Raw genomic sequence first — 13,185 nt, 5'->3', positions numbered from 1 at the left:
TTCTTTTTGCTATTAAAATGGAATTAGAGTATGGATAAATAAATTACAAATGAATTTGTCTTTGACCATCCCACTCCTCTTTTATTTTTAGTTATTGGAGGCAAATAGAATTTTAGTTTCAGTTCTTTGTGAAAATAATTATAGATTAGTTCTCTTGATGCTCTAAATTTAGGAAAGCAGTGTGGTTGCTAGTGATTTGGTTGCTAGTGATTTGAGTATTATTAATTTAACATATGATATATTGCAAAATTTTCAGCATTGTTTCTTCAGTTTTAATGGACATATGAATTCAACTTTGTAGGATTATATGAGCCATGTATACACATCAGTGCTATCTTCTAGTTGATTACACCTTTGCCTAACATAACCCCACAGAAGAATTAAACCCAGTAAATGGGTTTTTGTTTTGTTTTGTTTTGTTTTTAAAGGATGTGGCTATTTTTAAAAGAGAACATCAGAAAATGTTTTGGTTCTAATGGTTTTCATAATTGGTAAATGTGTTTGTAGGATCTTTGAAGGAAAGAATTGTGCTTAATGTCTGTTTTCTAAATTATAAGGGAAATTACAACATTATACTTTATTTTCAGAAGGATAAAGCTTTTCATATAATCTAAGGTTATCTTTTTTCCCCTGATTTTCAGATTTTGGATGATGAAATTCAATCAGACTTTTATGTAGCTGTTCCAGAAATAATGCCCGAGCTTAATCCATTAAAGAAAAAGCTGAAAAAAAGATTTCCAAAACTAACTCGAAGTAAGGGAGAATTCTTTTTACTATTTTTATATGCTGTCAACAACTTTCTAATATGTATGTTTAGTTATAAAACAAAACTGCTAATATATATGTAGAGTAAATAATACGTTCTGGTATTTGAATTTCATGTTGTGTAAGAACATGTGGATTTGATTTTTTTTTTCTTTTGGCATTAATATTGGTAATCTAATAATTTGAAAACCTAGTTACTTTATGATACCAGTTCTTTAAATTTAGGCCATATTCAGGTTTGAAATTAATGGCACATATTACCCATCAGGTATGTTATCATACTGTTTTATACTTATTTATCAATATAATATGTATGCTTATTTATGTCAGCATTCAACATATATATTTATATATTATATATATACACATATATATATATATACACACATATATATATGCATATATGTGTATATAAATGCTTACTGTGTACGTGACTCTGTAGATATTTCCTTAAGGAACTTTCCCCTTATGGATATTTCCCCCTTACGAAATCTAGTAGGAGATAATGTTGCTACATAAATAGCCATAGTGTTAAGTATTATATGATAAATTCACAGGATATCAAAGGTGTTTAGTAGAGGAGGATTTCACACATTGTTGGGGAAATCAGAGAAGGCATGCTGAAGGAGGTAACATTTAAACTGTAACTTGAGCGGCACCTGGCTGGCTCAGTCAGTAGAGCGTGAGACTCTTGACCTGGAGGTTGTGAGTTCAAGCCCTACGATGGGTATAGAGATTACTTAAAAATAAAAATAAAATATTTTTTTTTTAAAGATTTTATTTATTTATTTAATTGACAGAGAGAGACAGCGAGAGAGGGAACACAAGCAGGGGGAGTGGGAGAGGGAGAAGCGGGCTTCCTGCCGAGCAGGAAGCCTGATGTGGGGCTCGATCCCACGACCCTGGGATCATGACCTGAGCTGCAGGCAGTCGCTCAACCAACTGAGCCACCCAGGCACTCCTCAAAATAAAATCTTAAAAAAGAAAATAAACTGTAACTTGAAAGGGGTGCCTGGCTGGCTCAGTTGATAGAGCATGTGACTCTTGATCTCAGGGTTGTGAATTGAAGCCCCACGTTGGGTATGGAGCCCACTTAAACAAACAAACAAACAAACATAAAAACTGTACCTTGAATAATTGGATGAGTGGATTAAGGGTGGTATTATTTTATATAGAAGGAATCTATTAATGATATACATTGAAGTAAGTCAGATATTATAGGCCATGTACAAAAAATATCAGTTAATTCTCTTTGGCTTGTAGTGAATGGTACCCCTACATTGAAATGAAAGAAAATAATGGGAATCATATTGGAAGATGGATACCATATTGAGAAAGATCTTGAATAAGATCCTAAGAAGCTTGGACTTTTATTCTGTTTTTAGCAGGAATCTCTTAGAAGTTCTTATTATTTATTATTTATTTATTTTTTTAAAAAGATTTTACTTATTTATTTGAGAGAGAGAGCACAAGCAGGGGGAACGGCAGAGGGAGAGAGAAGCAGACTCCCCGCTGAGCAGGGAGCCTGACGCGGGGCTCGATCCCAGGACCCCGGGATCATGACCTGAGCCAAAGGCAGCTGCTTAACTGACTGAGCCACCCAGGTGCCCCTCTTAGAAGTTTTTAAAATAGGGAGTTCCTTAGAGCTTTAATCTAGAGAGAATTTATAAGATGTATTGGCATTAATCAAAACTAGAAGTTGGGAGACCAGTTTAAGTGCAATTGCCAGAGACTAATAAAGGTATTATTTAAACTAAAGTCTTCGTAATGAGACTGTAGTAAGGTGATAAATGTCAAAGACACTAGGTCTTTGTGCTACAGTTAGGAATCGACAGGTTGAGGGAGAGAGAGGCGGGGAGTCATATGATGCTGAGATTTTGAAGCCTAGGGATCTCCTAATAAGTTGATATTAATGGAAACAGGTAATAGATTAGGGAGGAATATTAAATTCATTTGCTGACATAGTTTGGTTTGGGTGTGCTGAATTTGGGGTAAATTTTGTAGTATAAACAGAACAAGTATTTCAAATTGTTTTAGTAGATTCGTGTTCAAATTCAAGTTGAACTAATTCATCAAACATGATAGCCACTAATACTTAACCTGAATTATAGATCATGTTCTGTACTTTAAGCAAATTCAAATGTCCTCTCCGATTCTTTTATTGTTGTAGAATTTTATTTGTTTGTTTTTGGTAACCTGCACTGAATAACACATCCTTATTAGATATGGTACGTTTTGTTAGGGATATCCATTATGGGAGTTTGGTACGTTTTGTTAGGGATATCCATTATGGGAGTATCTGTTGTCATGGAATCAGAATTATATTCTTTCCTAAGTAAAACCTGAAACTGAACATTATTTTAAAAATTTAAACCAGAATTACAGTTGAATTTGATGAAAATATTTTTCATAATTTTTTTTGTTTCTAATTAAATTCAAGCTCACTAAAACCAAACAATACTAAATATAGTCAATTAAAAGTGAAACTGAATACCAAATATATCAGTATCCTGTCATCTCCTTGCTTTACACAGTGAAATGATTTTTCATAGAAATTAACTTTGTCACCTTTGCTACTTTTCCATTCTCTAAATAATCCTTTTGGCCTCAATTTTCTTTATTCTTTAGGCTTGAGTTATTTTTATTACTGTTTTCATAATAAAACTTGAGACTATTTTTTAGCCTGAAAGGTTTTCAAGTAATTTATTTCTTTATCTCAAATAAGAAAACTGTCCCTTTGAAATGTTTATTTTTTTAATTGACTTTCCTTTATTTACACTTTCATAATGAGTCATAGCTTCCATATACCATGGTCAAGTTTCCTAGGTATGTAGTCCCCCCGCTTCCATTTGCTTTAACAAAGCATGAAAAAATAGACCTTTCTCCTTCTCTAACATTGTCTTTTCAACCCCCGCCCACCCCCGCCCACCCCCGCCCCAGGATCTGTTTAACAGCACTGGCAAAACATTTGTGTTCTTTAAACATGAAGACAAACGATTAACCTGTCAAAAATGTTAAAACAGAATACACCAGATGTGCATTAGAACAAATGAGGCTTGTATTATGCATTTTCAGAGCTTATTCCGATTTTTGTTTAGGAACATTTGATTCCCCTTATATCCAACAAAGACTTTAGGGTAAAATAGAAACTACGTTTTGAGCAAATGGATGAAATTAAAAAACAAACAAACAAGCCCCTGCAGCTGAGCTCATTAGTTTCCCATTTTGTCTTACATTTTGTTTTACTAATGGGAGTGGGTGTAACTGTCTTGGCTGGATTGAGTGTGCACATTTTGCAGCATGTTTAATGCTGCATTTTTATTCATTTTATTTTAATTGCTTACGTAACTGTAGGCAAGTTCTCTATTTTTCAGATGCACATTTGGCTTCTTTTTCTAGTATTATTTCTTCTTTATTTTTTAAAAGCATTTAAAACTTGCTTTTTAAATTTTTTGGAAGAAATTGGGCTTCATTTTTGCTTATCAACTAGCTTTTTTTCTTCCAATGTAAGTGCCCTCTGAAATTCTTTCATCTTTAATATAGATATGTTTTATTGATAAATTGGACTTTTAAACTGCTAACCTATCTTTTAGCACTTACTAAACAAAAAATATGAGTATGAAAAATATCTTGACTTAGTGGAATTAGTTTTTTATTATACATATTAACCCATGAATGGGTATTATGGCATATATGGAGAAAGTTGAATTCTTTTAAACCATGCTAAGTTATCGGCAGGTAGGTGGAAAAGGGACATGATTAGGAAATTGGACTCACTAATGTGTATTTCTCTTAACGCATAGAATTGAACATCAGTGCTCCAGTTGGAGTCTTGTCAAAAGGATGTGGTAGCAGTCTTGCCCAAAGAGTATCCATATCTACTGAGTAGGACACCGCTTTCTGTATGGAAGTTGGTGTTGTTAATCATATTTGAGGCTAGTGGATGTGAACTTACTGAAACCTAATGTGAAATATTTTTAATTCATAGATTGACATTATGTACTTAAAGAGTATTGGTTGTATTATTGAAATAATTAGAACTCTTTGGTTATATAAAGAAACATACTAAGACATAGAGAATTTTAGCACAGTAATGAATTTGAAATTTTCCAAATTTCCCCCCTCATGTATTAGTTTAAAAACTATGTGTGGGGGCGCCTGGGTGGCTCAGGTGTTAAGCGTCTGCCTTCGGCTCAGGTCATGATCCCAGGGTCCTGGGATCGAGCCCCGCATCAGGCTCCCTGCTCAGCGGGGAGCCTGCTTCTCCCTCTCCCACTCCGCCTGCTTGTGTTCCCTCTCTCGCTGTGTCTCTCTCTGTCAAATAAATAAATAAAATCTTTAAAAAAAAAAAAAAACTGTGTGAAAGACTCCAATGATTATTATGAATAATTATAATTATTAGAGATGAATTATTGATATATTACAGCTGGTTCTATTATTCTTTCCTTCATTTCCTTTACTCTAGCTATAGTGGCCTCCTTGTGCTTTCTCACACACGTTAAGTGTTCTTCCTTCTCTGATCTTTGGACTTATTGTCCCATCTGTCTGTAATGCTCGTTGCTTATTAGCTTGGTTCATTTCCTCATTCAAGTATCACCTAGACAGAGTGGCCTTCCATAACTATACTATATAAATTATTATTCCCCACGCTCCCTTATCACTGTATTTTTCATTGTTGTGATTTTTTATACTTTTTAGGACTTAACACACTTAGCATCTTACTCTGGCAACCACCATATTGTTCTCGGTGTTTATAGCTCATTTTTGCCTTTTTGTGTGTTTGTTTGTTTTGTTTTTTAGATTACATATATAAGTGAAATCATATGGTATTTTCCTTTCTCTGACTTATTTCACTTAGCATAATACCCCTGGGTCCATCCATGTTGTCACAAATGGCAAGGTCTCATACTTGTTTATGGCAGAGTAACATTCCATTGTATATATACCACACCTTTTTTATCCATTCATCTATTGATGGACATTTGGGTTGCTTCTATATCTTGGCTATTGTAAATAATGCTGCAGTAAACATAGGAGTGCATATATAAATTTTTTTGAATTAATGTTTTTATTTTCTTTGGGTAAATACCCGGCAGTGGAATGAATTACTGGATTGTATGGTATTTCTATCTTTAATTTTTTGAGGAACCTCCATACTGTTTTACACAGTGGCTGCACCAATTCACGTTCCTACCAACAGTGTACAAGGGTTCCTTTTTCACCACATCCTCACCAGCGCTTGTTATGTCCTGTGTTTTTGATACTAGCCATTCTGGCCAGGTGTAAGGTGATGTCTCATTGTGGTTTTGATTTTCATTTCCCTATGATTAGTGATGTTGAGCATCTTTTCATGTGTCTTTTGGCCCTCTGCATGTGTTTTTTATAAAAATGTCTATTCAGATCCTGTGCCCATTTTTAATTGGATTGTTTTTCTGGTGTTGACTTGTGTAAGTTCTTTATGTATTTTGGCTATTAACCCACTATCTGATATATCATTTGTACATATCTTCTCCCACTCAGTAGGTTGCCTTTTCGTTTGTTGATGATTTTCTTCACTGTGCAAAAGCTTTTTATTGTTTTAGTGTAGTCCCATTAGATTATTTTTGCTTTTGTTTCCCTTGCCTGACGAGACATATCTAGAAAAATGTTGCTAAGGTTGATGTCAGAGATTACTGCCTATGTTTTCTTCTGGAGTTTTATGGTTTTAGGTCCCACATTTAGGTCTTTAACCCATTTTGAGTTTATTTTTGTGTATGGTGTAAGAGTGGTCCAGTTTCATTCCTTTGCATGTAGCTGTCCACTTTTCCCAGCACTATTTATTGAAGAGATTGTCTTTTCTGCATTGTATATTCTTGGCCCCTTTCTCGATGATTAATTGACCATGTAAGTGTAGGTTTATTTCCTTCTTTTTTTTTTGGATCTTTAAAATCTCCTTTTTATTTATTTATTTTTCCATTTTCAAGATATGCTTTTATTTCTATGCATTTTTTTTATTATGTTAATCACCATACATTACATCATTAGTTTTTGATGTAGGGTTCCATGATTCATTGTTTGCATATAACACCCAGTACTCCATTCAGTATGTGCCCTCTTTAATACCCATCACCAGGCTAACCCATGCCCCCACCTCCCTCCCCTCTAGAACCCTCAGTTTGTTTCTCAGAGTCCATAGTCTCTCATGGTTCATCTACCCCTCCGATTTCCCCCCCTTCATTTTTCCCTTCCTACTATCTTCTTCTTTTTTTTAACATACAATGTATTATTTGTTTCAGAGGTACAGGTCTGTGATTCATCACTCTTACACAATTAACAGCACTCACCATAGCACATACCCTCCCCAATATCTATCACCCAACCACCCCATCCCTCCCACCCCCCACCACTCCAGCAACCCTCAGTTTGTTTCCTGAGATTAAGAATTCCTCATATCATATGATACATGTCTTTCTCTGATTGACTTATTTCGCTCAGCATAATACCCTCCAGTTCCATCCACATCGTTGCAAATGGCAAGATTTCATTCCTTTTGATGGCTGCATAATATTCCATTGTATATATATACCACATCTTCTTTATCCATTCATCTGTCAATGGACATCTTGGCTCTTTCCATAGTTTGGCTATTGTGGACATTGCTGCTGTAAACACTGGGGTGCACATACCCCTTTGGATTCCTACATTTGTATCTTTGGGATAAATCCCCAGTAGTGCAATTGCTGGATCGTATGGTAGCTCTATTTTCAACTTTTTGAGGAACCTCCATATTGTTTTCCAGAGTGGCTGCACCAGCTTGCATTCCCACCAACAGTGTAGGAGGGTTCCCCTTTCTCTGCATCCCCGCCAACATCTGTTGTTTTCTGACTTGTTAATTTTAGCCATTTCCCCTGCTGTCTATCTTCCTGACTATTGCCTCGTATTCACTTCTCCGCACGTCCTACCTTCCAGAAAGCGGTTCCTTGTCCGTTCAGAGAGTTGCTGCTATTATTTTCTTCTATCTCCTGTTGAGTTTGTAGGTGTTCAGAATGGTTTGATCCCTATCTAGCTGAATTCCTGGGACCAGACGAAATTTAGGTCTCCTACTCCTCCGCCATCTTGCTCCTCCCCAGTGTAGGTTTATTTCTGAGCTGTCTGTCTGTTGCATTGATCCATGTGCCTGTTTTTGTGCCAGTACCATACTTTTCTGATTACTACAGCTTTGTAGTATATCTTGAAATCTGGGATTGTGATATCTCCAGCTGTGTTCTTTTTTTTTTCAAGATTGCTTTGGGTATTCAGGGTCTTTTGTGGTTCCATACAAATTTTAGGATTCTTTGTTCTAGTTCTGTGAAAAATGTTGTTGGTATTGATAGGTATTCTATTCAATCTGTAAATTGCTTTGGGTGGTGTGGACATTTTAACATATTACTTAACTTTAACATAATATTAATTCCTTCAGTACATGAACATGAAATATCTTTCTATTTGTTTGTGTCATCTTCAGTTTCATCTGTGTTTTATAATTTTCAGTATTTCACTTCCTTGGTCAAATTTATTCCTGGGTATTTTATTCTCTTTTGGTGCAATTGTAAATGGGATTATTTTCTTAATTTCTCTTGCTGCTACTTCATTGTTAGTATATAGAAATGCAACAGATTTCTTTATATTAATTTTGTATCCTGTAAGCCTACTGAATTCATTTATTTTTTTAAAAGATTTTATTTATTTGAGAGAGAGGGAGCTAGCATAAGCAGAGGGAGGGGCAAAGGGAGAGAGAAAAGCAGACTTCCTACAGAGTGCAGAGCCCAATGAAATGAACTTTCATAGTTCATTTATTGAATAAGCATAGTTCATTTATTGAATAGCCCAATCTCCCAGGACCCTGAAGTCATGATAGCTGAAGTCAGATACTTAACCAACTGAGCCATCCAGGCAACCCTCATTTATTACTTTTAATAGTTTTTGGTGGTCTTTAGGGTTTTCTGTATAGTATTATATCATCTGCCAATAGTAACAATTTTCTTCTTCCTTACCAGTTGGGTGCCTTTTATTTATTTATTTATTTTCTTGTCTGATTGCTGTGGCTAGGACTTCCAGTAGGTGTTGAATGAAAGTGGCAAGAGTGGTCATCCTTATCCTATTCCTGATTTTTGAAGAAAAACTCCCAGTTTGTCACCATTGAGTATAGTGTTAACTGTAGATTTGTCATATTTGGCCTTTATTAGGTTGAGGTATGTTCCTTCTATATCGATGTTGAGAGTTTTTATCATGAGCGGATGTTGAAATTTGTTACTGTTTTTTCTGTATCTACTAAGATAATCAGATGATTTTCATCTTTCATTTTATATTTTTTGTTGTGGATGTGTATTTGGTTCCTCTCATTAGAGTATGAGCATTTTTTGGTTTTGTTCACTATTTTATTCCCATGGCCTAGAGTAATATGTGGCACATAGTGGAACTCAACAAATACTTGTACAATGAATGCACATTTAATGCAACATTCAGTTGATAGTAGATACAGCATTAAATTAATCAACTGAGGAATGAATTATCTACAACTTATAGATTTTTTTGGATTAGAATAATTGTATGTACAGTTATTGAGTATCTACTACGTCTCAAGCCTTGAGTGTGGTGAGTATGAACAAGACATACAAGGTCCTTACTGTCACAGAACTAACAGTTTTTGTTTTTTGCAGCAGGCAAACTGGTTTAATTTAATATTTAATCATGCTCAGATCCTCTAGTTAAACAAAAGAACAAAAACCAAAACACATAGCCCCAAAACCTTTATTTGATTTAGCTATCCTTTCTAGCTACGATCTTATCTTCTCTGTTGTTTTATACGAAGTTTTCTAAACAAGTGGTCTTCACTGGTTGGGTGTCTCCATTTCCTTTCCAAGTGTTATTCTTTCTTACATCCTTCTCTCTTGTAATTCAACTAAAATGTTGCTCTCAGTAATAATCATCAGTCTTTCTTTTACCACATTCAAAGATCTCTTCTTAGAAGTTTTTTTTTTTTGTTTCTTGAGACTTTATTTTACACTGTATGATCTTTACCTTTCTTACTAACTGTTCCTACTTTGTTTGGAAAACATACTTTGGCTGTCTTGTTTTATTCTACTTGCTTCTTCCCTGTGATATTCTTGGGTAAAGAAGAAAAGAGAATATTAGGGTGAAATACCTGATCATACAGTTTAGTACTGATTATGTTCATTATGGAAATTGATAGAATTAGAGGAAGAGAAAGGGAAAGGAAGAACGAGGAGAGAAGTAGAAGAACATAAAGGTACAGAGAAAAGAGAAAGTGAAGAAGAGAGCAGTTACATAGCAGTAAGGGCTAGCAGAGGCCTAGAAATAGCAGTGAAGATTTAACATTGGGCTATATTGAAAAGCAGAATAGAATAGTGGTTAATATAAACCCCTCAGTCTTGGGTTTATTACTTACAATGACCTTGAACCAATTTTTTAACATTTTTGTGCTGCTGTTTATTCATCTACAAAATGGGTTTCATAATAACATCTCTCTATAGTGTTTTTGTTATAGTGTATGTAAGAACTTAGCACAGGCTGGGTGATAAGTACATAATATAAATGAACTGCAATTATTATTGACTCCCTACAATTTAGGTACAAATACGTAAATTTGTACCTTAGGTACAAATACCTAAGGTAGCTACTTATTCTCTGCAATTAATTTAGGAGTATTCATTCTTTTTCATGCCTTCATATATCATTTCTACTTTCATAGTTCATTTATTGAATAAGTACATAACAATTGAGTACCTACTATGTGCCAGGCAGTGCACTTAGTACTGAGGGTTGAAAGATAAAAAGATAGTTCCCATCTTTAAGGAGATAAAAATTGAGAGGTGAGAGAGACAAGAACAAACTGCTGCACTAAAATGCAGAAAGTGTACTAGTGTACAGTATACAAAGTGCTGAGAAGAGTGAGGGACTACTTTGTAGAATCAGATTATATAAAGAAGATAGCAGTTAAGTTGAGAGGTTAAGCATGAATAAGTATTTTCTTTTCTGACATGCATGGGGAGAACATTCCAGGTAGAGGAAATGGCCTATACTAATGCACAAAAGTATGAGAAACTCAGTTGTGTTCAGGAGATTATAAATACCTTTCTATCATTTGGCACATAATATTTTATCAGATAGTGGTGGTCAGTGGGGTTAGACAGCAGCAATAGGCAGTGGGCCAGATCACCAAGGGCTTTGCGTGACATACTGTGGAGATTAGATTTTATCCTTTATGCAGTTAGGAGCCATTGAAAAGTGTTGCTCAGAATAATGGTGTAAAATTTGCATATTAGAATGACTCTATGTGGGAGCTGTTTAAGTGATAGCGTGGTAATAGAGAAATGATGAAACTCAAACAGACCAGTAGGAGGCTAATGCAGTAGTCTAAGTAAAAGATGAATAAGGACAGAATTTGAGCAGTGGCAATAAAGACAGAGAGGAGGAAAGCTGTTGTGGGATACTGAGGAGGCAGAATGAACAGGAGTTACTGATTAGATATGGGAGGTAAGGGAGAGGGAGGAATCTAGAATGATTCCCTGATTTCTGTTGTGAGTAACCCAGTGTATACTATGAAACATATAGGAGGTGAAACAGGTTTGGGCATGATCATAATATCAGGTGATGGAGGGAAGATGGAGTTAGGCTGGCACATATTTATTCTGTTTTCCTGGAAGTCAGTATTAAGATGAAGTAGGTTGTGATAAATAAATATGCACATTGTAATCTCTAGAGTAAGTAAAAAACATACATAAAGAGATGCAGGTTAAAACTAAGTAGAGGAATAGAAAATAAAAAAGATATACTAAAATATTTTTGTTTAAAAGAAAAGAAGGCAGTAAAGGAAGAACAGAGGAACATATGAGATGAGACAAATAGAAAACACATCAAAATAAAGACCTAAATCTAGCCATATCATTAGTTTTGTTAATTGGAAATGGAATGGATAAACATTCCACCCAAAAGTCAGAGATTATAAAACAAAGAAAAAAGAATCCAATTATATGGTGTTTACAGGAGACACACTTTATATTCAAACACACAAATAAGACTGAAAGCAAAATGATAGATAAAGATATACCATGAAGGGCACCTGGGTGGCTCAATCAGTTAAGCGTCTGCCTTCGGCTAAGGTCATGATCTCAGGGTCCTGGGATGGAGCCCCACATCGGCCTCCCTGCTCTGCAGGGAGCCTGTTTCTCTTTCTCCCTCTGCCTGCCACTCTCCCTACTTGAACTCTGTCTCTCTATCAAATAAATAAATAAAATCTTAAAAAAAAAAAAAGATATACCATGAAAAGAGTAAGCATTAGTGACTTGGATTGACTATATTAATATCAGACAAAATAGACTTTTGAGACAAGGACTGTTAGGAACAACTTTATGCCAATGAAATGGGCAAATTCCTTGTAAGACACAGATCACCAAAGTGTCTAGAAGATAATAGAAAATCTACATGGATCTATATCAGCTGAAGAAATTGAATTAGTGGGCGCCTGGGTGGCTTAGTCGGTTAAGCGACTGCCTTCAGCTCAGGTCATGATCCCAGGGTCCTGGGATCGAGTCCCGCATCGGGCTCTCTGCTCTGCGTGGAGCCTGCTTCTCCCTCTCCCACTCCCCCTGCTTGTGTTCCCTCTCTCGCTGTGTCTCTCTCTGTCAAATAAATAAATAAAATCTTTAAAAAGAAAAAAAGAAATTGAATTAGTAATTTACAGCTTCCCACAGTGAAAAGTTCAGGACCACATGACTTCTTACAGGTGAATTCTATCCAACATTTAAGGCAAAAATAATACCAATCCATTAAACCTCTTTTAGAAAATAATGGGGAAGGAACACTTACAAACTTATTTTATGAGCTCAGCATTACCCTGATATCAGAGATAGACAAGGACATCACAAGCAGAGAAAACAACAGACCAATATCCCTCATAAACAGAGAAGCACAAATGTTTAACAAAATATTAATTGAATCTGGCAGTATGTTTTTATGTATATATGTATGTGTGTATTAAAGGTTAGTAAACATTAACCAAGAAGATTTATTCTAGGATTACAAAGTTAGTTTGACATCTGAACATCAATATAATATATCATGTTAATAGAATAAAGGCAATAGACCTTAAGATCATCTCAGTAGATGCAGGGAAAACATTTGACAAAATCTAATAGCCATTCATGCTAAGAACTCAGAATACTAGAAATAGAAATGAACTTCCTCAGCTTGACAAAGCACATCTATGAAAAATCAGCAGCTCATATCATTCTTAGTGATGAGACCATTAAGACTGAATGCTTTCTGCCTAAAGTCAGGAACAAGGTAAAGATTTGTGTTCTCACCACTTACGTTCAGCATTGTATTAAAGGTCACTGAAATAAAGGGCATACATATGGGAAAGGAAGAAATAAAACTGTC

At 35.2% G+C, this 13,185-nt stretch overlaps 1 protein-coding gene across 2 annotated transcripts in view; it reads left to right on the top strand.

The window, feature by feature from the left end:
* MRPL1 (mitochondrial ribosomal protein L1) overlaps positions 1 to 13,185 on the top strand; it is a 91,526-nt gene that overhangs the window by 33,165 nt on the left and 45,176 nt on the right. For both annotated transcript variants that reach the window (XM_021702363.1, XM_021702364.1), the window contains one exon: positions 642 to 753. In XM_021702363.1, the coding sequence (XP_021558038.1) occupies positions 642 to 753 (112 nt within the window). The remainder of the gene's footprint in view (positions 1 to 641; positions 754 to 13,185) is intronic.

This window comes from Neomonachus schauinslandi, chromosome 2 (assembly GCF_002201575.2).
Source record: "Neomonachus schauinslandi chromosome 2, ASM220157v2, whole genome shotgun sequence".
Lineage (NCBI taxonomy): Eukaryota > Metazoa > Chordata > Mammalia > Carnivora > Phocidae > Neomonachus > Neomonachus schauinslandi.
Note: the sequence above shows the minus strand (reverse complement) of the source record. Positions and strands in the feature narration are given on the sequence as shown.